Genomic DNA, 26,260 nt, shown 5'->3' on the forward strand with positions numbered 1-26,260 from the left:
GCAGGATATGCCTATAAAAACTGTCCCAATACAATCGCTGTAAAGCTTTTGAGGTTAAGTTACAAAAGCTCTGCCATAAATCTTGGGAGTTCAATGCTAGAGGCCATGATTTGCATCGTGAAGGCTTTAAAGTGGCTGCTGGCTGCAAACTGAGTGGTAATCAAATTAGGGCTGGGCTCCTCAGAGACTCAAAGCTTTTATTATTCTGTAGTGGAGACAAATAATCTGAGGACTCAGTGTTTCAGCATAACTGCTGGAAAGGGCTGGTTCTGAAAGTAAGTGGGAGGCACACAACCAAACCAGAAACCCACCTCATAAAGTGAGACAAATACAGAGAAACGCATTCGAGACAATTCATAGCCATAATACTGCTCCTGTTCTACAATTACTTATATTATTTGCATGGAGCAGACTAAATTTCATGTCCATGAATGCTGCCTAGATTATTTATATACACACACATAATATTGCATCATATTTTTTTGTTGTTTAGTTGCTAAGTTGTGTCCGACTCTTTGCAGCCCCATGGACTGTAGTCTGCCAGGCTCCTCTGTTCATGGGATTTCCCAGGCAAGAATACAGGAGTGGGTTACCATTTTCTTCTCTAGGGGATCTTCCCAACCCAGGGATCAAACCTATGTCTCCTGCATTGGCAGGTGGATTCTTTACCGCTAGGCCACTGGGGAAGCCACTGTATCATGTTACCATATAGTATTTCATATAATGTTCAAGAATCCGCCTATAATGCAGGAGACCCGGGTTCAATCACTGGTTTGGGAAGATGCCTTGGAAAAGGAAATGGCAACCCACTCCAGTATTCTTACATGGGAAATCCCATGGACAGAGAAGCCTGGTGGGCTACGGTCCATGGCGTCACACAGAGTCAGAATCAGCTGAACAACTAACAGTTCATACTCATGAATGCTGCTCCTAGTACATATATTCACAGTGTCTAATAATAGATGTATATATAGCAGAAACAATATTCATAGATGTGAAAATTATCTTTATTATAAGCATGTTTTTATAGTTTATATATTCATGTCTATGTATTTTAATATTTATTGTATTATACAAGACACAGCAAACTGCCAAGATGTTATTAAATTTTTTCTATGTATAAGTTGTTCAAAATTTTTGTGTGGCTAAATCAATTTCTTTTTTTCAGTCAAATCTCTGGTATTTGACTCAGAAAGACTTCTTACACACTTCTTACACTTCACATTGTATAAAACTTTTATTTTTCTATAGTACTTTAAGATTGCTGGCTCTTAACCTTTTATGTGTTATCATCTGGAATTTACGATGGTTTAAGTTGGGAGATGAGGATTTAACCTAGGTTTCTAAAATGGTTGGCTAATCTTGAACAATAGCTTTTGCATGGCTTATCTTTCTCCATTGATTTTTTTAAATTAATATCATTTAAAAATAATATAACCATATTATTGGGGTTGGTCAAAAAAGTTTGTTAGGGAATTTTTCCATAACATTTTATGGAAAATCCTGAACGAACTTTTTGGCCAACCCATTACTTATTATTAATAAAATCACATTAACTCAAATGTCCTTGGGTCTAGTTTCTGGAATTCTCAGTTTTATCACACTGATCTGTAATAGTGTCTCCACACTGGCCGAGACAGTCATCTTTTCTCACTGACACGACTGTCTCGTTAGGCATTAGATCCAGCAATGCTCCCACCGCCTGTGCGAGGTTAAGTGGCACATGCCTGCTGGGGTCAGTCATGATGTTCACATGCACGCTCACTCAGCTACAAGGGATGGAGAACAGCTCTCTAGCCTCCCCCAGCGGCCCTCTCAGGGCTCCAGCTCCTGAGGCTCAGTAAGGGGCTTGAGTGCAGGTCGGGGGGGAGTCCTTGCAGCCACTCCTGGCTCGGCTTTCCTCCACTGGCAGGAACCCAAGGATCAGTCCACCCTTCACTCCCACCAAGCGTGTTCCCCAGACCTACAAGAGTATCACCTAGAAGCCTATTAAGTGGAGACTGCAGACCCATCAGAGGGCGTTCTGCATTCATCCCAACAAGATCCCAGGTGATTCATGTGCGGGTTACAGTCTGAGAAGCCCTGTGCTGTCCTACTTAATTCCCGGTCCTCTGTGAAAACTGTTCCATACAACAAAGTACAGGTAGACTATGGCATTTATACGGTACCATAACCCGGTAGATTTGTCCCTTATATTGCTTCAGTCATTTCTGTAGAATCAGAAGAAGTTAGGTTATCCTCTTAAATTGGACTCTAATATGAGGATTTTGAATCTAGTCTTCTGTCAGCTCCTCTCAATCCTCTCATCTAAGAGTTCTCCTTGTCTAACCAGGCAAAAGGTTCTGAGCACTTGGTTCTGTGTTAATGCACCTCCCAAAGGCCTAACCCAGGTCTCAACTAACCTGGGTAAGTGCCAAAGTACTTACTGTTGAAAGGGAATAAAATGCTGCTTTTCTTCATCATCCACCTTGCCATGTACAATATCAGTAATATCCATCACTAGGAAAAAGATAAAACTTAATTAAAGAAACAAACTGCTGGGCTTCCCAGGTGGGGCTAGTGGTAAAGAACCTGCCTGCCAATACAGGAGACATAACAGATGCGGATTTGATCCCTGGGTTGGGAAGATCCTCTGGAGGAGGGCGTGGCAGCCCACTCCAGTATCTGCTTAGTCCCTCCTTCACTGTTCATGTGAAACTATCACAACGCTGTTAATCGGCTTTACCCCAATACAAAATGTTTTTGGTGTTAAAACAAAGAAACATAAAATTGAAAAAAAAAAAAAGAAGCTAATTACTTCAGGCCTCAGTGAGGAACTCTGGAAAATTACAGTATCAGCAAACACAGAATCCTGGAGGAAGAGAGAGCAGGCAGAGATGTTTCTTTATTTTTTTGTCAATGATGACTCCCAGCGTCCCTAGGCTGGCAGAAGAACAATTCATCAGGGTCCTCGGCAGCGGTCTGGGTGTTCTCAGATCAACCCTGCAGACTACCCTCTTTAAAAACTCTAATATCCAGGACATGCAGGCAGCCTGGATGTCCACTGACAGATGGATAAGATGTGGTACATATTTACAATGGAATATTATTCGGCCATAAAAAGGAATGAAACTGGGTCATTTGTAAGTGATGTGGATGGACCTAGAATCTGTCATACAGAGTGAAGTAAGTCACAAAGAGAAAAACAAGCATCTTACATTAATGCATATACACGGAATCTAGGAAGATGGTTCTGTTGAACCTATCTGCAGGAATAGAGACACAGACATAGAGAAGAGACTTGAGGACACAGCAGGAGAAAGGAGAGAGGGGGATGAACTGAGAGAGGAGCACTGACTATTCACACTACCACGTACAAAACCCACAGCAAGCAGGCACCTGCTGCACCGCACAGGGGGCTCCGCCTGGCGCTCTTGATCCAGAGCGCTGGGAGGGCGTGGGAGGGAGGCGATCTATGTGTACACGTGGCTAGTTCGTGTTGTTGCAGAGCAGAAACAGGCACAACACTGTACAGCGATTATCTTCCAATTTTAAAAAACAAATAAAAAAAACTCTACTAGACCAAGTTGCTTGAGTCACATGACACTGACAATTTTTAGTAAGCCCACATTCTAAGACACAGAGAATGCATTTTTTTTTTTGGCAGGAGTGTCAACAGAATGAAAGACCTGGGAGAGGAACTCAAGACTTGGAAGTGGCCCACTGTCCCTCTGATGTGACATTTTCTCACCTGGCTTCTACATAAATGAAGGGCAGCAGGTCATTAGCAGCACAGATTAGAAGACCATATATTGATTTGCTCTTTCACATATGAGAAGAGCTATTAAGCAAGCACTGTGCTAACCCCACTGGGTATATTATCTTTTTTATAGAAATATTAGTATCAGCCCTACTTTAAGAGATGAGAAGGGAGGCTCAAGAGGGAGGGATATATGTATACTTATAGCTGCCTGGCATTGTTGTTCAGTAGAAGCCAACACAACATTGTAAAGCACTTATTCTCCAATTAAAAAAAAAGGGGGGGGGCGGTTTCTCTGGTGGTCCAGTGGTTAAGAATCCACCTTGCAATGCTGGGGAGGTGGGTTGGATCCCTGGTTGGGGAACAAAGATTCCACATGTTGCGGAGCAGCTAAGCCTGCATGCCACCATGAAAGGTCCCGCATGATGCAGCGAAGATATTGTGTGCCGCGACTAAGACCCAGTGCAGCCAAATAAATAAATAATAATAAATTTTAAAAAGAGAGATGAGGAAACTGACCCACAGGGAAACGTAGGTAATTTTCCCTAGGTCAGAAGTGTTACATGGTTAAAATCAGGGTATGAACCCAACAGTGATCACAGGGCAAACCATTTAACCAAACTCTGCCTGCTCCCTAGAGAACTAAGAAGTGGGGCATTGACTCCACAGGCAGCTGAGGGTAGACAAGGCCCCGAGGCAAGAGGCCATCAAGCCTTGGTTAATAAATTACAAATTAGTCATAAAACATACAGTAATAATCCACGCCCTAGGTAACCTGTTTGGAAATTAAAAGAAATACCAAGCTATGAGACAATAATCATAAGAAAAATTAAGGAAACAGGAGGAAATGCTTGCTCAAAGTAACCTAAATACATAATGTATTAGGCTTGTTAGTGTAAGGAAGCTGTGAAAAGCAGGCATGACATCAACTTGCTGTCAGCTCTTAGAAGACCCCTGCAAACATTGTAAGTGCATACACACACACAGACAAATACTGCAAAATTTGAATTTAAAACCCCAAGTAGGCAATGCATTTGTGGACATCATCTAGTTACTGCTAACCTCTGCTGACGTTTGGCATCAAGGCTTAAACTAATCTCCATGCCTTGAACATACACACACACACACACACACACACAGAAACACAGGAGCAAATAAAAGCCTCAAGCTTGATGTTCCAATCTCCTTAGCCATGCCTTGAACACACACACACACACACACACACACACACACACACACACACAGAAACACAGGAGCAAATAAAAGCCTCAAGCTTGATGTTCCAATCTCCTTAGCCCAGTTTGAAGGACAATGACCTTGAAAACGCCTTCAACTTCTATGAAGCAATAGATTGCTGTTTAGGTGGCTAAATAGTCCTGGGCCAGGGCTGCTTGCCTTTCCTGGGATTTCATTTTAATTCATTATCACGAATAGTGCTGTCCCCTCTAGACACAACCTGGCCGACCTTGAGAGGAAGGGGTGGGTGCAGGGCGGTTCAAGGAACCCACAACGCATACAGCCTCCTGGGGTACAGAGGCCACGTCACCAGCCAAGTGACCCACAGGTCGACCTTGGCAATGTGGAGTTTCCGGGTCCTCATCCCAGGAGCAGGATTGATGGCTTTCAGAACTACTTAGTGACCAAAATGTCAGAGTAAGACCAAAAATATATATCCTTCATTTAAACTACAGAGGAAAATGGAGGGCCTCCTGGAAGGTTATGGAGTCTGATTGAAGCCAATGACCCTCTTTGAAAGCAATGCTGCCTTTGATGAGTAAATTTCCTAGACAGGCAAATAGCTTTCCAAGGAGAATTTTATTCAGATAAGATCAATATGTGGCTACAGGCAAGGAAGATTCCAACAGACAAACAGAGGCTTTACCCAGAGGCTTTACGCAGAACCTGGCAGTGAGGGAGAACAGGGGGTATCTACACGGGCACCACCGGAAGCTAGTAACCAAGTGGGGAGCGTGGGGCATCTGAGGTTAACACTTACAACCAAAGTCATTGTACACTGTCTCTGGGTCTTCTCTTTCCTTCCTCCCTCTTTTCTTTCTTTTAAATTATTTTTATTGTGGAAAAATAAATACATAGCGCGGGGCCTCCCAGGTGGCGCTAGCAGTAAAGAACCCACCTGCAAATGCAAGAGACCTAAGAGACTCGGATTTTCAATCCCTGGGTTGGGAAGATCCGCTGAAGAAAGAAATGGCAACCGGCTCCAGTATTCTTGCCTGGAGTATCCCATGGACAGGGGGACCTGGCAGGTTACAGTCCATGGGGTTGCAAAGAGTCAGACATGACTAAAGCAACGCAGCATGCACGCACACATACATAACATGAAATTTACCATTTCGACCATTTAAAAGTGTACAGCTCAGTGGCACTGAAAACTTTCACCCTGGGACTTCTCTGACAGGCCTGTGCTTAAGATTTTGTCTTCTACTGTATAGCACAGGCAACTCTACTCAATACTTTGACCTATATGGGAAAAGAATCTAAAAAAGAGTGGATATATGTATATGTGTAACTGCTTCACTCTGCTATACACCTGAAACCAATACAACATTGTAAATCAACCATGGTCCAATAAAAACTTTTAATAGAAAAGAAAAAAAAGACTTCATCTTCTAATGCAGGGGGTGGGGGCTCTATTTCTAGATAGGGAGCTATTATGCCACATGTCTTGTGGCCAAAGAACCAGATACATGAGCAGCAGAAGCAATATTGTAACAAAAATCAATAAAGATTTTAAAAAAGGTCCACATCAAAAAAAGTCTTTAAAAATTAAAACGTTCACACTGTCACGCAGCCATCACCACTATCTACCTCCAGATGTTTTCCTCTTCCCAAACAGAAACTCTGTACCCCTTTAAAAAACACCTTCTCATTGGGTCCCCTCACCCTGTCACCTGTGTCTCCAGGAACTACCATTCTACTTTCTGTCTCTGTAAATGGGATCGCTCTAGATTCCTCATAAAAGTGAGTTATCATACAGTATTCATCTTTTTGTGACTGGCTTAATTCACTTAACGCAGCATCCTCAAAGTTTCTTCATGTTGAAGCATGTGACAGAATTTTCAAACTGCTTCAGGCTGTTCCACTGTAGGGAGAAACCCTTTTGTTTATCCATTCATCCATCAACAGACACCTGGGTTACTCCTACCATTTGGCTATTGTGACCAATGTGCTGCTGTAAACAAGAGTCTAAGGATGGACAGGTACACACTGCTACCTTTAAAATGGATAATCAACACGGAACTACTGTATACAGTGCATGGAACTCTGCAAGGCCATGGGACAGCCTGGATGCAAGATGGGTCTGGGGGAGAATGGATCCATGTATCGGTATGGATGAGCCCCCCTACACGGTTCACCTGAAACTATCCCAACATTGTCAATCGGCTATACCCTAAGACAAATAAAAAATCCAAAAGAAAAAGATAACCAAGATTGATTTATTGTATAGCATAAGGAACTCTACTCAATATTCGGATAACCTACATGAGAAATGAATCTGAGAAAGAATGAATATATGTATAACTGAACAATTTGCCATACACCTGAAACTAACACAACATGGAAATCAACTGTACTCCAATCAAGGATTTTTTTTAAAAGTTGAAAGAACTATAGACCCTGATTTGACTTGGTTTGAGTGCAGGGAAGGAGGATTGCTGGATCCTAAGTTCTACATTTAATTTTTTTAGGCCCCCATCACACTGTCTCCCCAGCAGCCACACCCTGTTGCGTCCACCTTGGGGCCTTTCTGTACCTGCGACGCCAAAGGGTCTCCGGAGCCCACATGTGTGTTTCTTGCCCTCCTTCAGCTCCATGTGGCCGACCCGAACAATCTGGCACACGAGGCTGATGCGGGGCCGGATGAGGTCTGTGCTGCTAAGGTCCTGCGGGGCAGAAAGCAAAGAAGAAGGAGGTCACGTTGCATCACCCTCTCACCTCATTTTTCCTGTTCACTCTACAATGAAATACTGTTCAGAGCATACTTTTTAAACATTATTTATTTGTTTATTGGCTGTAACTGTCTTTAGTTGGGGCATGTGGGATCTAGTTCCCTGACCAAGGATCGAACTCGGCTTCCTAGCGTTAGAAGCCCAGAGTCTTAGCCTCTGGACCACCAGGGAAGTCCCCAGAGCACCATTCTTAATGCTCAAATATCATAATGACTCCTCTCCTCCCCCCATCCGCATCCAGCCAAGATGCGGCATCATAGGAAAATGACTGTATTTTAAAAAAGAATTAAAAAAAAAAAAATTCCCCAGCTCCTACTTCAAATTTATAAATCAGATCATATTCATCCTCAAGTCTTCAGCTTATTCAAGGCCCTTTGTCACATCCACTTTATATCCTGCCAGGGCATATCTGAACACCAGGCACCTTCCAGTGCCAAATGAAATTAAAACTTATGAGACACTGACATTTATTTTGTATGCACATAGGCTGGTGATATTTCATTTTACCTTCCAAATAATCCTGTGAGGCAACTATAACACAGAAATTTACATGCTCTGCTTTCTGTAATTATTCCTCTGTTTTCTGAGAGGTATCCATTGAGAGCTTCTCAGAGTGTGTTGATTAATGAGAAATGTGTGGATGAAATGTCTCTGTCTTTTTGTGGCTCATGCTCTAAGCTTTTTTGTACTCCTAGGATGGGTGAGTAAACCCACAAAGCTCACATAACTCATTCACCTTAACATCAGAAATGATTTAACTGCATCTCAAATTCTTTTCATGAAACAGCTTCCCAAGGCCTCTTTACTGAATCAAGAAAGAACTTTTTAAACAATCAGTTCACATCTATTCTCTATAATCAAGTTAACTCAGGGCTCCAAGCTAGGAATATATACCGGTGACAGTATCAACCTTGAGTTTCTACTCTAGATTTTGTGAGGCTTCTGTTAACAGAGAGACTTCAAGTGCCTCAGACAGTAAGAATCTGCCTGCAGTGCCGGAGACCTGGGTTCGATCCCGGGGTCGGGAAGATGCCCTGAAGAAAGGAATAACTATCCACTCCAGTTTTCTTGCCTGGAGAATTCTATGTACAGAGGAGCCTGGTGGGCTGCAGTCCATGGAGTCGAAGAGTTGGACATGACTGAGAGACTAACACACAACACAAGCGCCTGGTGACATGTACTGGAGCGCACCGACAGTATTTAATAACATGCAGTCGTTCACAAATGAACTTTCTGTTCATGTTTAAGGACCAAGGAATCAGTCACGTTTTACCTAATAGAAAAAGTTGGACATGAATTTGCATATAGGAAGAGCCTACTTGGTAGGGGGAGGAGGGAGGGTGAGTGAATCACAGCTATTCTGAAATAGTGTTAAATAAAAGATGGACCAACAATTTAATAATATCTTAAAAAAAATTTTTTTTTAATAATGTACATACTGACTGATAAATGTCTTTTTATTTCAGGGAAAAAAAAAAAACACATATCTCAGAATTGAGGAAATACTGTTTTGGGGAAGAGTTCTAGACTCTTTCTCGTCCACACTTACTAAGTGGTAAAGGTATGGATGGGTCAGTGCAGGGACAGAAACAGACCACTCTCGTCCCAGGGGTAGAGTTTCAATGGACAGAACGAACAATGAGAAGTTGGAAGGAAGGGAAGGAGGAAGAACAAGCCTGTACTCGTGTTACAGGAAGAACAAAATCTGATTGCACATTGGATCTGTTTACTTTAACCTTTGCTCCCATAGCTTTTGTTCACTGAAAGGATTCCGTCTACACATAATGGCCTGCCTCAGGGCCACAGTGCCTTTGTTCAGGGAAACATCCTGATCCTGTCCACCCGGGAAGGGCTTCAAGGCAGAAGAAATGAACACATCCCCTCCCCGAGGCTGGCCATTCCAGGAGATATTTGAGAGACTTAAGGACTTCCTCCCCTCCTCCCCCTTCCCTGTTCTATAAAAGAAAACTGGCATCCAGACCCTGATAAAATGGTTACTTTGAGGCACTAGTCTGCCATCTTCTTGGTCAGCTGGCTTTCCCAATAAAGTTGTTATTCATTGCCTCAACACCTTGTCTCCTGACTTACTGGCCTGTCCAGTGGCAAGCAGAGCAAGCCTGAACCTGGTAACACCCAGACCACTGCTCCTATCACTTCCTTTGGTACTTTAATCTTAGACTCTTGTTTTCTTTGCTCTAAGAGGGACTAAGAAGAATAAGCAGACAAAATATAGGGGTGGCTTAAGGGAGGAAGAAAGGAAGAAAGGGGCGTCAGCATCTCTTTTAGGCTTACTGGGAGCTGGGAAACCCACCCACTGTTCAAAGCAGTTGGCAGCAGCTCCAGGACTTTTCAAGCACTGATGTCAAAAAAAGTGCAAGAACCCCAAGAGTTCCTAGCCTATGAGAAAGAGTCAGCAGATTCCAAGCCATAGCTCAATACATTTCCTGGCTCTCAATCCATAGACAGCAGCACACCTCCCACCGTGGGGAAATGGAGAAACAGAGGGAAAAGTCCATTAAAATACAAGCCAAAAGAAAAGTCTAGCCCGGTCTTTGCCAAGGCAGTAACTTTGACCTGGAAGACTCCTCTCTTTATCTGCACAGCTTACTCCCTCTTCAATTGGAAGTTCTTACTCCAAAGCTCCTTCTCAATGAGAGCAGCCCTGACTTACTTAAGACAGCAAGCCTCCCCCAGGCCAGAAACTCCCAATTCTCCCAAAGCACTCATGACCTCTAACATTCTGTACAAAGTACTCATCTACCTGATTATTATTGTCTGCTCCTTTGGGACAAAAAAACCTCCGGCGAATCAGGACATTCTTATCTGATGTGTTCACTGATGTATGTCAAGTGCCTAGAGCAGAGCCTGGTCTCTAACAGGTGCTCAATAAATATTTGGTGAATAAATGAGCGGATTATTCCTGCTAGAGAGATTATGAGAATTGTTATTTTCATGTTTTCAGTTTTTAAGTTTTCCATATACTTACCACATGTACTCGAAAACACCATAAACCAAAGAAGGGTTAAACACAAGTAGGACTTACAGTAAAGACCGCTTGAAGGTTATTGAGCTTCTCAATTTCCTTGGGCATTCCGTTACTACCCCAACGAATTAGGTAGTTTTCACTGGTGAAGGGAAAGAAAAATATTCTCAGTGAGCACCTGAGTGGGGAGGAAGCTGCTCTCAGTACAGGCTTTATAGGGTCAAAAGGTGGTCCAGAAGAGCTCAGTGAAATTCAGGCAGGACTGAGGCCACACCAAGGACCATTCTCTGGGGTTCTGGCTGCAGCCCAGTTCCTAGAGGCACGCTGAGTACAGCCCCATGACAAGCACTGCTCAAGATGGGCACAGACACAGTACATTTAGCAAAGCTGAAATTCATACAGAGGATTTGAGATGAAAGAAGGACTCCCGATAGGATCTGGTCGAGCGTACAGTGCTTGTCATGGGGCTGTACTTGGCGTGCCTCTAGGAACTGGGCTGCAGCCAGAACCCCAGAGAATGGTCCTTGGTGTGGCCTCAGTCCTGCCTGAATTTCACTGAGCTCTGTAAATCCATGGCTGATTCATGTCAATGTATGGCAAAAACCACTACAATACTATAAAGTAATTAGCCTCCAAATAATAAAAATAAAGCGAATAAAAGAATTGTTCCAAGTCCATTCCCTGGAATCCACATCAACACGCTCCCATAAGATTTCTATTTTAGAAACAATTTTAACTATCTTCTCAATAATAAATATGCTTTCTTAGCTGCTCACCAGCAGATGACTGTAGGTTGAACAAAGTCTATTATTATTCCTTCAAGTCTTTGAAATTTTATAACCATTACTTTTTTAGAGCAGTTTAGATTCATATAGCCAGTTGAGAGGAAGGTACAGACTTTCCTATGCCCCACTCCATTCCTGGGTTTCCCTGGTGGCTCAGTTGGTAAAGAATCTGCCCGTAATGCAGGAGACCCAGTTTTGACCCCTGAAATGGGAAGACCCCCTGGAGAAAGCAATGGCTACCCATTCCAGTACTCTTGCTTGGAGAATTCTATGGACAGAAGAGTCTGGCGGGCTACAGTCTATGGGGTCGCAGAGTCGAGCACGATGAGCGACTAACAACACAACAGGACTCCACGCCCAGCCTCCCCCTTCATCAACAGCCCCCAGCAGAGACGTGGATTCATTGTCATAATCACTGAACCTACCCTGAGATGTCATTATTACCCAGAGTCTGTGGTTTGCATTAGGGGTCGCTCTTGATGTTGGATACTCCATGAGTATGTAAAAATGGGTAAGGACACACATCCTCTACAACAGTATCATATCGGACAGTTTCACTGCCCTAAAACCCTCAGTGCTCTGCTGGGTCATCCCTCCCTCGCTCCTCTCCTACAGTTTTTGAATTCCTGCATCCCTGTCGCTGTGGTCTGATGAGTTTTTATTTAATTATTTTTAATTGGAGGATAAGTGCTTTATAATGTTGAGTTGGTTTCTACCATGTATCAACATGAATCAGCCACAGGTGTTCATATGTCCCCTCCTTCTTGACCTTCCCTCCCACCCCGTCCAGGTTGTCACAGAGCACTGGGTTTGAGCTCCCTGCATCATACAGCAAATATCCACTGGCTATTGACTTAACACATGGTAACAGATATGTTTCCACGCTGCTCTTTCAGATCACCCACCCGGTCCTCCCCCTGCTGTGTCCACAAGTCTATTCTCCATGTCTGCATCTCTACTGCTGCTCTGCAAACAGGTTCGTCAGTACCATCTTTCCAGATTCCATATATATGCGTTAACATATGATATTTGTTATCTCTCTCTGATTTACTTCACTTTATATAATAGGCTCTAGGTTCATCCACCTCATTAGAACTGACTAAAATGCATTTCTTTTTATGGCTGAGTAATATTCCACTGTATATATGTACCACAACTTCTTTATTCTGATGCGTTTTATGAGATTTCTAAGACCGAATGAAGACATGAACTATTACTGCAGTTTCAGTGGTCACTCAGAAAAGCATAGCTATTGTCCACTGCCTTGAAATCCTCCCCTTCTTCTCCATCTTCCCTTCTCAAACTCAGCAAAGAAATCCTCAGGGAGGTAGGTAGGTGAAGGTTGGGTATTTTCACAAGATTGACGGCAGACGACCTGGGTCTCCGCTACCTGATGAACTTGGACTGGTCCGGGTCATAGAGGGCCATGAACAACTCTGCATCTTCCCCGATATTGCAGACAAAGTTCTTGAAGTTCACGAAGAGGCCGTAGGTGTGGACAGCACTGAAGATGGACTGGCCCCGCAGATCCAGGTTCTGCAGAATGGACTGAACACAGAGGACGGGAGAGAAAATCATCTTGGTTTCAGCCAATGGGAAACACTGGCAAAGACACTGGCCTCCAAACGGGGGCCAGAGATAATTACTGGGTTGGCCAAAACATTCGCTCAGGTCTCTCCATTAGGAAGACACAGAAAAACACAAGCGGACTTTATGGCCAACCCAGTACCACCCCAAACAAGCACTTACTAAGAAAGTAAATGTGAGGAGACAAGTAATCAAGTGACCAAAATAGAATTATTATTTTTAATGACGGTCTTGTGAAAGGCCTTGAACCCAAATAGTTTAATAAATGCTATCTAAAGAGCATATATCTAAAGATTATAATAACTCATGGTTTTAATGGCTTTGAGAAGTTCTCATCTCTCTCACAATGGCTTCTGGGGAAACCTCAAAAGCATAAAATTCATGATTCATTATCTTTCTTTGGGAGAATGACTCTCATCGTAAATAAGACTCCACTGGACAGGTCTGTCCTCAGCCATAGTTAGCCATTAGACCCAGAAACACAATGAAATGTCATTACAACTGTACTAAAAAAAATAAAATCTACAAATTAAAGAAAATAAATAGTACTCTTCACTCATTAGAACAGAAAGATTGGAAGAACATACACCAAAACATCAGTATGGCTGGGCAGTCATAACGTAGGTGACTTTTTTCTTCTTCTGTACCTTTCAAATCTTTATTTATTGTCCAGTTACAATTTTTAAAATCTCCCAAAAACTTCATTTGTAAATATTATTGTTATTTCCTTTAGAAATCATAATCTATGGACCAAATACAAAAGTTTAAACAGTCAAAGGGGTTCTCTCGCACCCAGTTCTACTCAGAGGCATCCATTAATGGTCAATTTCTTGGCTATCACTACAGAGTTAGTTTACACAGAAGTAAGCACAGATGTATATTCTTTTTTGAAATACATATAACTATTTTATACACAGGGTTCTTGCATCTTGCTGTTTTCCATGTAATATATATCTTTGCAATCTTTCCAGGTCAACATATACTGCCGCCTTGTTCTTTGTTATATTTTGCTTCTAAAATGAGAAAATGGATATTTCTTCTCAACAACATTGCCACCTCTGCTGTCAATGACTCCCTTTCCTTCGTTAAAAACAAACCAAAAAAGAGCAAAATAACAAACAAAAAAGCAAAAGCAAAAACGGAACCTCCATGGCCAAGGTCTGCACATTTCAGGAAGCTTACCTTCTCCTCTTGGATCTTTTCCTCAATCCTCTTTGAGGCCATTTCATGGGCCTTGAAGAGGGCGATGGTGCTGGTTTCATCTGGGTCCAAGATGTTCCCATTGTCATCCCGCACGACCAGATCCAACCCCAGCATTCTAGAAACAAAGGAGTGGTCAGCTGGTTCTCCCTACCAAGAGCAGACTCTTTTCTGAAGAATCTTCATGGAGGGACCACCCTGGTGGTCCAGTGGTTAAGAATTCGCCTCCCAATGCAGGGGTCGTGGGTGTGATCTCTGGTCTGGGAAGATCCCACATAAACCCTGGGGCAGCTAAGCCCATGTGCCACAACTGCTGAACCTCACCTCTAGAGCGGCAAGAGCAGAGCCCACGTGCCAAGAGTCACTGCTCTGCAACGAGATGATGCTACAATGAGAAGCCCGAACACTGCAATTAGAAGGCTGCCCCCACTCGCCACAACTAGAGAAAGCCCGTGTGCAGCTACAAAGACCCAGCACAGTCATAAATAGAAAATAAAGAGTTTTCATCGAAGAACCCAGAGGATTCAGATGAAAGGCTGGGTGCTGGACAAGATAAGACGAGAGTTCACTGAATTTTCTTTCAATTTCTGCCTTCTTTCCAAACAAAAACAATGCTAAAAGACTTAGGATAATGCTACCCAAACTTATAAATGATATGCAAAATGATTTGGTCCCAAGAACCTCAATGCAAAATGCAAAACTGGCACTCATTCTAACCAAAATCCTCTAACCAAGGCTTCTTTGCCCCTAATCATCTGTAGTTTGCTATGGGAACTTCTATGAAAGACAAATGCTCAAATACTGGGGTACTTGTCCTGCTTTCCTTAAAAGCACAGGCATGGGGGATAGTACTTCATTCAAGATTATCTTAAAGGAGACTGGCACTGGTATCACAAAATCTATCTCAGAACATGGACTTTGGTGTCAGCTGAACCAAAATTTACATCCTGGTTTTAACACTTGCTAGCAAGGTGATTTAGGGTAATCTACATTAAAAAAAAAAAACCAAAAACTATTTATTTGGCTGTGTTGGGTCTTAGTTGCAGAACACAGGATCTTTCGTTGCAGCATGCAGCTTTCTCTTTAGTTGTGGTTCATGAGCTTAGTTCCCCAACCAGGGATTGAAACCAAGTCCCCTGCACTGGAAGGCGGATTCTTTACCACTGGACCACCAGGGAAGTCCCTGAGTAATCTACTTAATTTTGCAAAACCCTGGGTTCCTCATCTGTAAACACACTCTGTCAGGATTACAGGGGAATTTAATGAGATAATGCACATAAAGCACCCAATATCTAGCATATATCATGCTTTCAATGAATGTTAGTTTTGACTACAGAAACTGGCACAGGAAACCTCTGGCTCTGTTAAGTAAACATAGCTCTGGGTGCTGCATGGCAATAAGGCCCATAGGCTCCCTGCCTGGCACCATCCCACCAAGGCTTTTATGCCCAACACCAAAGCAGAAAAAACTGTGCTTAGTTCTAAGAAACTGGGGATTGTGGTGGAAACACGATACTGCAATCTGAATTCCCAGTGAGCATTCCAGGCACTAGCAATCTAGGAGTGGGGATGTCCAAACGGCAAGAAAACTCAGGCATAATAGTGCCAAGACATATGTCAAGTCTTTGGGAAGAAAGCAAAAATGCCTAATTTCCCTCTGCCCTGTTTTATGGCTTCTCCATCAACAATCTGGCAGCCTTGTCATGGCAGCCAGACCCACAGGCCACCCAGGATCAGGAGCGACAGCCCATGTTGGCCTCTCAGAGACTGAATCATGGATGCACCGACAGAGCAGCTTAATTTCTCGAGCTGCTTCCAAGGGCTGAAATAGAAGGCAGGCATGTCCTGCTGTTTGTGGGATGTCACCATCTTGCAGTAGAGACCAGGGGCCCCCAGGCTGATGCCACACTGTGTCAAGACTCAAAAATACGCTGGCAGCTTATGTACCAGAGAAAGCTGCCTATCCCCTCTTAGCTGCTTAAGAACCTCCCAGCACTGCTTTCAAACTGTGGTGTTGGAGAAGACTCTTGAGAGTCCTTCGGACTGCAAGGAGATCAAACCAGTCAATCCGAAAGGAAATCAACCCTGAATATTGGAAGGACTGATACATATCAGAAGGACTGATGCTGAAACTGAAGCTCCAATACTTTGGCCCCTGATGCGAAGAACTGACTCACTGGAAGAGACCCTGATGCTGGGAAGGACTGGGGTCAGGAGGAGAAGGGGGTGAGAGAGAATGAGATGATCTGATGGCATCATCGACTCAGCAGACATGAATTTTAGCAAACTCCAAGAGACAGCGAAGGATGGGGAAGCCTGGTGTGCTGCAGTCCGTGGGGCTGCAGAGTCAGACGTGACTTAGCAACTAAACAACAACAAAAACTGAAACTAAATGTCAAATGAATCATCAGCAAATGCTGAGAAACCGGTCCAGTGTTTCAGCAAGAGCTGGGCGGAAGGGCTGAATCCCGGGTCACAGTCAGTTTTGATGAATTAATTGAATCTTTCATTTTCCAAAGGGCAGTAGTATCAGGAACCTACATATATGCTGGGGCCAATGAGAAGCTTAACTAAGAGGTTACCGAGGTTATAGAGGTTACTGAAGACGTAATAGAAGCTAAGAGCATGCTTTGCTATTCTGGCAAATCTGGTTTGCACACAGCATAAACAACAGCCGCACTTAGGGGAAGACAAAGAGAAAGAGAGAGAATGAAGCTGCTGATTTAAAATCCACTGTCAGAGTTCTGTGACGACCTAGAGGGGTGGATGGGCATAAGGAGAGTACCAAGAGGGACAGGACATGTGTAAACACAGAGCCGATTCACTTCATTCTACAGCAGACAGTAACACAACAGTGTAGAGCAAATATACTCCAATAAAAAATGTAGAACGAAAATCCACTGTTAGAATAAACACAGAGAGGGAAGGAGGGATAAATTAGGAGTCTGCTATCAACATCTGTAACTACTATATATCAAATAGATCACCAACAAGGATCTATTGTATAGCACAGAGAACTCTACTAAATATTCTGTAATAACCTGCATGGGAAAAGAATCTGAAAAAGAATAGATACAGGTAACAGCACAGTTCAGTCGCTCAGTCATGTCCGACTCTTTGTGACCCCATGAACCGCAGCACACCAGGCCCCCCTGTCCATTACCAACTCCCGGAGTTTACCCAAACTCATGCCCATCGAGTTGGTGATAGTATCCAGCCATCTCATCCTCTGTCATCCCCTTCTCCTCCTGCCCCCAATCCCTCCCAGCATCAGGGTCTTTTCCAATGAGACAACTCTTCGCATGAGGTGGCCAAAGTACTGGAGTTTCAGATTCAGCATCAGTCCTTCCAATGAACATCCAGGACTGATCTCCTTTAGGATGGACTGGTTGGATCTCCTTGCAGTCCAACGGACTCTCAAGAGTCTTCTCCAACACCACAGTTCAAAAGCATCAATTTTTCGGTGCTCAGCTTTCTTCCCAGTCCAACTCTCACATCCATACATGACCACTGGAAAAACCACAACCTTGACTAGACAGACCTTTGTTGGCAAAGTAATGTCTCTGCTTTTTAATATGCTATCTAGGTTGGTCATAATTTTCCTTCCAAGGAGCAAGTGTCTTTTAATTTCACGGCTGCAGTCACCATCTGCAGTGATCTTGCAGCCCAAAAAAATAAAGTCTGACACTGTTTCCACTGTTTCCCCTGATGGGACCACATGCCATGATCTTAGTTTTCTGAATGTTATAAGTGTAACTAAACCACTTTGCTGGACACCTGAAACTAATACAATTTTGTAAATCACTATACTCCAATATAAAATAAAGCTTAAAAACGAATGAAGACAGAGATTATCTCAGGTCCCAGAAATTGTCAGTTTCTGATGCTCAGACCTTCTGAGTTTGTCTGCAGTGGAATTGCTTCCATTCAGGCTCCAAATGCCCGCTCATCTGGTCATCTCCTTGAGACCAGAGATCCAGCACAGGGCCTGTGCTGGCCCATGAAGGGCACTGGCAAAGCTTCTTCTACACAATTAAATGCTTCCCAAAGCTGAAAGAAAGCAGTACGCACTATTCTTTGGTGACTCCAAGATCACAAGCCCTTGGGGAGGTGTGTCCTCAGTCTGAATGTGACTGGGTTTTTCCAAGTGCTCAGTGAGATGTTATCCCTGATTTACCTGTTCCCGTGATCAATCTTGGCTGTGACCTTCTTCTTGAGCTCTGCCAGTTCATCTTTGGGGAGGGTGCCAGACAGGATCTGGGACCGCCACTCAATCAGGCTGTACGTCATCTGCTGCAGCTGACGGAAGAGCGTGACCTTGTTGTTCTAAGGTGGAAAAACGAGGCAGAGGAAAGGACCAAAAAAAAAATGGTGTGATGGGAGATGAGAACATCTTTTGCCTTGATCCTTTATAAAGTGTTATGTAACCAATTATTCTGCCATATAATGAACTGTGCATTTTGAGGGGACCTCTTTTGGCTCAGTGGTAAAGAAATCTCCTGCCAACGCAGGAGATGTGAGTTTGATCCCTGGGTCAGGAAGATCCCCTGGAGAATAGAATGGCGACCATAATCCAGTATTCTTGCCTGCAAAATTTCATGGACAGAGGAGCCTGGTGGGCTACAGTCCATGAGGTCACAAAGAATCAGACATGACTGAGTGACTGAACATGCATACACATGGCAAGCTGTGCACTTTGAGGTAACCTCTTTATATCACTAGGGATGGCTTTGCCCTGACCCATTCCCATCTCCTCCTCTGCTGCAACTTCAGAAACAGATAACCACTTGTAGGATGGATAGGATGGAGGGTTGGTCCTAACTCATAAGTGTACCAATCATCCACGTGCCTTAAACTTCTGCCCATGTTCCTCCTTTGGTTGAAACCAGCCACTTGGGACTCCCCTGGTGGTGTTAAGAATCTGCCTTTCAATGCAGAGGACATGGATTTGATCCCTGGTTGGGGAACTAAGATCCCACACGCTGAGCAAGGGGCAACTAAGCCCAGGTACCGCAGCTAAGATCCAACACAGACAAAAATAAAAAGAACAGTAAAAACATCCAGTGATTTCCACAGTCTTCCAGACACACTAGATCACTTTCTAAGTCTCTCCCCATCTTGGCTCCTACCCACATTCCCAGCCACACTGTACACTGATCACTGCCTCAAAAATCTGTGCTCCTTCCATGTAAAGCCACGTGTATTCTCCCATGTGTTCCAGATCCTCACAGTGACGTGACTCCTCTACCTCTTTTCTCCTCCTCCCCCCAACCCTCCACGTCTCACTCACACAACACACACTTCTCTAACTGCTAATGCTGACATCTACAGGATCTTAGAAGTCTCTTCCTCAAAACCATAACTCTGGCTTGGCTGCCTCTCCCACAAATGCTGGAATTCGCTCCTCTCTCCGCACTCCAGCTGTACCACATTAGCTAGTATTCCTCTCCCCTCCGCTGGTAAGAACCTACAGGACAAGCTCAGTTTTGCATCTCTAGGAGCTGGTACAGAGTAGCCATTCAATAAAATGTACCACAACGATCAATTCTGGATGGGAAAAGAACTGTAATATCAGAGATACGGGATCACAGAAAAGAGAATGTGGCCAATTATCATAAAGTCCCCAGAAAATTGTTATACCATCCTGATAAACGTTAGACCTGGAATAAATGAAACCATTATTTTGGGCTTGAGTTAAGAACTTCCTTAACCAAACTAAAATTGAACTTACAACCAACTAATTATTACAACCAACTAATTATTGTGCCTCAAGCATTTTAAGAATCTAGTGCTTGATATTCATACCATTATACCTTGGTTTGATCCAAAGGATTCATTCATTATATTTAAAAAAGAAAAAAGAAAAAACAGTCAATAAGCATTTATCACATGCTAGAAATAAGGTCCCTGTACATTCTAGAAGGAGAAGGCAGCACTAAATTTTAGATATATGTAAATATATTAAAATATGAACATTTAAATAATATGCATCAATACCATACATTATATTTACATAAATTACATGCATATAGTATATATTATATACATATACACACATGAGATAATTTCAGAAATGATAAAAAGTACAAGAAGGGGACCCCCTGGTGGTCCAGTGGCTAAAACCCTGCACTTGCCACGCAGAGGGCCTGGGTTCCATCCTTGGTCAGAGAGCTAGATCCCACGTGCTACAACTAAAGAGTTCACATGCCGCAACTAAGATCCAGCGCAGCCAAATAAATAAATAAAAATAAATATTAAGAAAAAGAGCAAAAAGGAGGGAGAGCAATATCATGGGGCGTGCCTGGTTGAAGGAGGCCCCCCCAGACAGAATAATCGGGAAAAACTGTTTTGTGCATCCTTTTTGATACACCAATATATGCCATCACCCTCTGTATACTGTGAGACCACTTTTTTAAATTCATAGGTGGAAAGTCATGATACAATTGGATAACATATACTTCCAGAACTATCAGGAATCTTACAATCTCCTGTAAAAAACAATGCCAAAAAAAAAAAAAAAAAGCCTCACAAAGAAGTGACTGATGGCTGTCAGGCATGTTTCTTAGTGATGCTCTTCTACATCCATCCCAGGGAAGATGCCTGGGCCAGGTATCAACAACAATCAAGGCTGAAAATATCCAAGATACTCCTCAACAAAGAGGAAATGTAGGGGCTTCCCTGGAAGTTCAGTGGATAAGACTCTGCCTTCCAATGCACGGGGTATGGGTTCAATCTCTCGTAGGGGAACTAAGATTCCGAATCCTGCATCCCACAGGGTGTGGCCAAAAAGTTAAAAAAAAAAAAAAAAGAGTACATGTGGAGTAAAGAGTCCTTAACCTAAGAGCGGACAGTGAAGACAGCAATGGGATTAAAGGTGAGAGCCCCTCGAGAAGTTCAAGGTTCTAGGCAAACAGAGGAGAGAGACGAAGAACACGTTTATCTGTGACTGCGATACTCTCTGATAATCCCCTGGAGAAGGAAATGGCATCCACTCCAGTATTCTTGCATGAAAACCCCATGGTCTGTGGAGCCTGGTGGGCTGCAGTCCACGGGGCCACAAGAGAGTCAGACATGACTTAGCATCTAAACAACTACTTCTAATACCAATGATCTGAAAAGCACAAAACACAAAAGCTGATTAAAATCATGAAATCATCCGCATTTGAGTCTTTTAGCATTTTCTGAATTGTCTTCCTCATCAGTCTTTAGAAAAGCATAAATGAAACTTTTTTTAAAATCTCATTTTTGAAAAGGTAAAATAACCCTGCTTTTTTATTCATTCATTTCCATATAAAATGAAATTTTCCTTGTCTTTCAAACTGAGAAATTAAGCCCATAAAATTTTGCCTTTCAAAGCTGCTAGGCAGAAAAGGATCTTTTATTTCTTGCAAATTATTTGTCTGCTCCTAGTTTTTCTCCCTAATATCTTCTCATTTTAATTAAGATATTAGGTCTTATAATATGGAAAAGAAAGAGCTCCAAGTCTCCAGGGACTACCTATAAGAGACAGCTCTTTGTGTGGGATACTTTTTCACAAGTTCTTGGTCTCAATTATATTAGACACTATCCAAGGCAATTTAATTATTGCCTGTCCATATCAGCCTGGCTTGCCAAGAGTTCCCCCCAAGAAGTATGAAGAGGACCATTCTTCTCACGATCACTGTGCCAAGTTAGTTCTGAATAGACAAGCTGGAACACACCAAAGGATGCAGTCTCCGATTGTAAGAAAATGGATTTTATTAATCACATTCCTAAGATTGTTCTAAGAGGATGTTCTGTGCAGGAGCTGGTTCCTGACACTTCATGGATTCCTGGGAAAGCAAGTGAGGACAGGAGAGGGGAAAATCAAGCTCTGCCTATAAAACCAGGAGTCAAAGACTCAGGTCTCCATCCTTACTCCCCGTTAGGGTGCCTTTCCAACCATCTCTAGCCCTACTAACTTCAGTCTCTGTACTAGCGGGCATTCCCTGGTGGCTCAGCGGGTTAAGAGTCCACCTGCAATGCAAGAGACACAGCAGACGTGGGTTCAATCCCTGGATCAGGAAGATCCTCTGGAGAAGGCAATGGCAACCCACTCCAGTATTCTTGCCTTGGAGAATTCCATGGAAAGAGGAGCCTGGCGGGGCTTCATACAGTCGATGGGGTTACAAAGAGTCAGACACAACTGAGTGACTGAGCACACACACGCACACTGTCACATAATTCAGGAGGGCAAGGAATGTATTTAATAATGTCTTTGATCCTCCCTGCGAAAGTCAGCACAAGTCTGGACACAGGAGTGAACGAAAAGCAAACTGTGATAGCTCGGAGTTAAAGTGACTCTGGTTTCAGTTCGCGGAACTTTTTTTTAAATGAATTTCTACTGTAGTTGCTGTACAATGCTATGTTGTGTTTTGTTGCGGAGCAAAGTGAATACACACATACTCACATCCCCCCTGGGTAGGATTCCCTTCCCATCTAGGTCACGCCAGAGCACTGAGCGGAGAGCTCTGAGCAACGCAGTAGGTTCTCCTTAGTTGTCGAGCTACACAAAATAGAGAAAGCTAAATGCTCCTCCAACCAGACAGCATAGATATTTCTGCATTTGCTGAAAACGTCTCCTGCTTGGCGATCTTTGAGGTTTCACTTTTTACATTTCTATTCTGGGTATGTTTTTATGATTCTTATGGTTACCTGGGGGCACAGGGAGAAGGGAAGGGATAAACTGGGAGGTCGGAACTGACATATAAACACCACTATATACATAACAGATAACTAATGAGGACCGACTGGACAGCACAGAGAACGCTACTCAATGCTGTTCCCCTATATGGGGAAAGAATCTAGAAGTGTGGGCATATGTGTACATAACTGATTCACTTTGCTATACACCTGAACTAACACAACATTGTAAGTCAATTAAATAGCTATTCTTATTGTTATTTAGTCACTAAATCGTGTCTGACTCTTCAACCCCATGGACTGCAGCCTGCCAGGCTCCTCTGTCCATGGAATTTCCCAGGCAAGAATACTGAAGCAGGTTGCCTTTTCCTTCTCCATGGGATCTTCGTGACCCAGGGATCAAACCCGTATCTCCTGCAAGGGCAAGCGGCTTCTTTACCGCTGAGCCACCTCCAATACAAACCATATGTTAAAAAAAAAAAAAGAATTTCTGGAGATAAAAACAAAGTGACAGGAGGAAAAGAAAAACGGCTTTGTCTTCAATAGTGGCAGGAATACAGAAACCATCCATTGAGGAATTTAGACATTCTGGGGTCATGGAGACAATGGTGTCACTCACTGGGTGTCAGAAAAGCCAGATTCTATTCTCCATCTTTTTTCCCAAAGAACGCAGACCACAGTCAAAAGCCTCTGCTCTGGGCCTCTAGCTCACTTCTTCCTCTGCAAGAGAGTCAGGATGGCCTCTGCTCACCAACCCCTCCTCCTCCCTGTAATCGTTTTTTGCTGAAAGTACAGGAGCTTATTAGTTTCCATCTTTAATTTGATCACCAACTTGCTAAGTGACTTTGAGCAAAGTATTCCCTCTGGGATATGACCATCTGTAAAATAAGGGGACCGGCTCCGAGATCCGTTCCCCAGGATAAGCGTCTTGGAGTCCAAGGCTGAGATATTAAATTCAATTACTCCTCTAAGCAACTTCCTGATTAACTGTATCTGACCATCTCACTCTGATGTATTCACACACTGGGGTGGCTCTGTATCAAATTGCTCCCATATAATAATAGCTCTTCGAATCTCGCGTCTTTTCCGAGTATCTGGACCCCGTGGGATCCAGGATGGTATCCAGGTCTCTCTGTGTACTGTGCTGCGCTGACCCTCAGTTCTGGGAAGATGGGAACCACACCTTCCCACTCAGTCTAGTGCTTTCTCTGTCAGACAAAGGCTTTGCCTGGCTAGTGCAAGCTCAGCTTTTAAAGAAAAGATTCCAGTAAAAGACAGATTTTGCCTCTGGAAGCAGTACAAGAAACCCTAAAAGCCAGGTACCATAATCAGAGGAAAACAAAACTGGAAAAATACCCAAAGCTCCCCTCTGCCCTGTTCTGGCCTCATTCCAGCTCCTCTTGCCTCTCACGAGGGCCACACATTGAAACAGGGCTTGTGACCCACAGGTGAAGAACTCGGACACCAGGACGAAGGCTTCTACAGGACTTTTCTGTCCTTTGGGAATAAGGGACCAGATGTCAGTTTCAACCACGGGGCCAGCTTAAGTACTCAGAGAGTCAATTCCTGGGCAGACGGATAAGAAGTCCGGGGTTCTGAGGAGGAGAAAGGCTCTGGGGTTCTCAAGGAGGAGAAAGCGGTCTGGAATTTTCAAGGAGGAGTTAAGGACAAACGCTTCCCCCCTCCCCATATTCCTTAGTCACATAAAAATGTTTTTTGCTTTAAACCCAGAATTGATGATTACACAAGAAACAACTCAGTTTAAACTCTGTACTAGGGATTATACAACAATGTATCCTGCTTGAGGACAGCTGCTCCTTCCCGAAAACCTGACTAATCCTGATATCTTAAAATGTGTATTATGGGAGTGGGTCTGGTAGGATCTTTCTATTGTTAAGTTTTAATCCTGTTATCCTAAAACATAAATTGTGGGAGTGGGTACAATTTTCACAAACTTCAGACATTCTTTTGATTTACTGTAATAAAATTAAAAAGTATATAACTTCCCTGCTAACACTAGCGAGGGGGCACTCTTCATCTGCCTTCTGATGTCTGTGTCAGACGCTTCTCTGTCCCTTTTCATACTTTAATAAAACTCTGCTACACAAAAGCTCTTAAGTGATCAAGCCTGGTCCCTGGTTCTGAAGCTAAATCTTTTTCTTCGGAGATCACGAATCTGACATCATTCTCTGTAAGCGATCATCTTGGGGGCTTGTCCGGGATCTTCAGGACAAAGTAAGAACACGCAGAGCTCAGCCTCTCTGCTTTCTCAGTACACACATTTTCTGCTTTGCTTTACCAACTCTACCGTGTGCCTGTGTGAATGAATGACACACCCTGCGTGAAGCGAGCACTGAGCTCTGCTCTTAGGTTTCCCAGTGCCTCATACTGACGGAAGGCAGCGCCAAAAGGGGGAGCCTTATCGGGGTTTTAACCGGCCTGCCAATGCCAAGAGACATCCGTGATCCATGCTGTTATTGCTTACTTTTACTTAGAAACCCCATGTATGGAAGCGCTTAGCCTTGCTAGACTAGGCGAGCCTTGCTAGAAAGTTACTAGGTGCACGTATGGAGAGCTGGAACTCTAGCTCCAGGAGTGATTTTCAGGCTACAGGTTACTAGCTTGGCTGCCTGCCTCAGGGGCCAGCGGCCTGAAAGTGAGTCTCTGCCATGGTTGTGCCTCTGATCTATACAGACAGAAGCACTGCTGGTGGCCATGAGGTTTCTGAGGATACAGACTGGGAACTGCAGGACCTGTTCAGACTGGAAGTCCAGTGGGCTTCTCCCTTTGGTAGCGCTAGCTCTTGGTGGAGCAGAGGAGGCTCTCTGGTGGCTTCTGTCTCAACTCCTTAGATGTCCTTTTGTGGAAACTATGGAACTGAACTGGAGGGACTGGTTCTAGTAGCTCGAGGACAAAAATCATGTTTTCCTCACTAGCCAACCCTCCACCACCTCTTTTGCTACACTGAGGTGGCAATAACTCACCACATCTACCGAGGTCAGGACTGTACTTAGGAATGGGCACAGACACGTAAGATGGATCCCTCCCCTAGTGGTACTAGCTTCGGAAACATTCTCGGAAAGCTACTCTGCTCCACCGCAGGTGACATCTGAAGAAAAGGGCAAATCACAGGTTTTGGAGCTATGAAACTAACTCAATCTGGGATGCTATCAGGTCTACCCCTGGTGCATCTCCACCCCGCCCTGGTGGTAGAACCAGGAGGGATGAGGAAGATGCCTGTGTTGGTACGGGGCAGACTAAGTCTGACCAGGGATGGAAAGCTTCAGTGGGGAGCCTGTCTACACCCCCATCTAGAGAAGGGAAGGACACTTCTGTC

At 43.6% G+C, this 26,260-nt stretch overlaps 1 protein-coding gene across 2 annotated transcripts in view; it reads right to left on the minus strand.

Annotated features, from left to right (window-relative positions):
* DOCK5 (dedicator of cytokinesis 5) overlaps positions 1-26,260 on the minus strand; it is a 275,156-nt gene that overhangs the window by 129,230 nt on the left and 119,666 nt on the right. Inside the window, exons 6-11 of one of the 2 annotated variants that reach the window (XM_061163865.1) lie at positions 18,440-18,588; positions 14,245-14,380; positions 12,866-13,023; positions 10,751-10,832; positions 7,512-7,641; positions 2,427-2,499 (exon numbers count right to left, since the gene is read on the minus strand). In XM_061163865.1, the coding sequence (XP_061019848.1) occupies positions 2,427-2,499; positions 7,512-7,641; positions 10,751-10,832; positions 12,866-13,023; positions 14,245-14,380; positions 18,440-18,588 (728 nt within the window). The remainder of the gene's footprint in view (positions 1-2,426; positions 2,500-7,511; positions 7,642-10,750; positions 10,833-12,865; positions 13,024-14,244; positions 14,381-18,439; positions 18,589-26,260) is intronic. The other variant, XM_061163866.1, reaches the window with a different exon arrangement.

Source organism: Dama dama, chromosome 16 (assembly GCF_033118175.1).
Source record: "Dama dama isolate Ldn47 chromosome 16, ASM3311817v1, whole genome shotgun sequence".
NCBI lineage: Eukaryota > Metazoa > Chordata > Mammalia > Artiodactyla > Cervidae > Dama > Dama dama.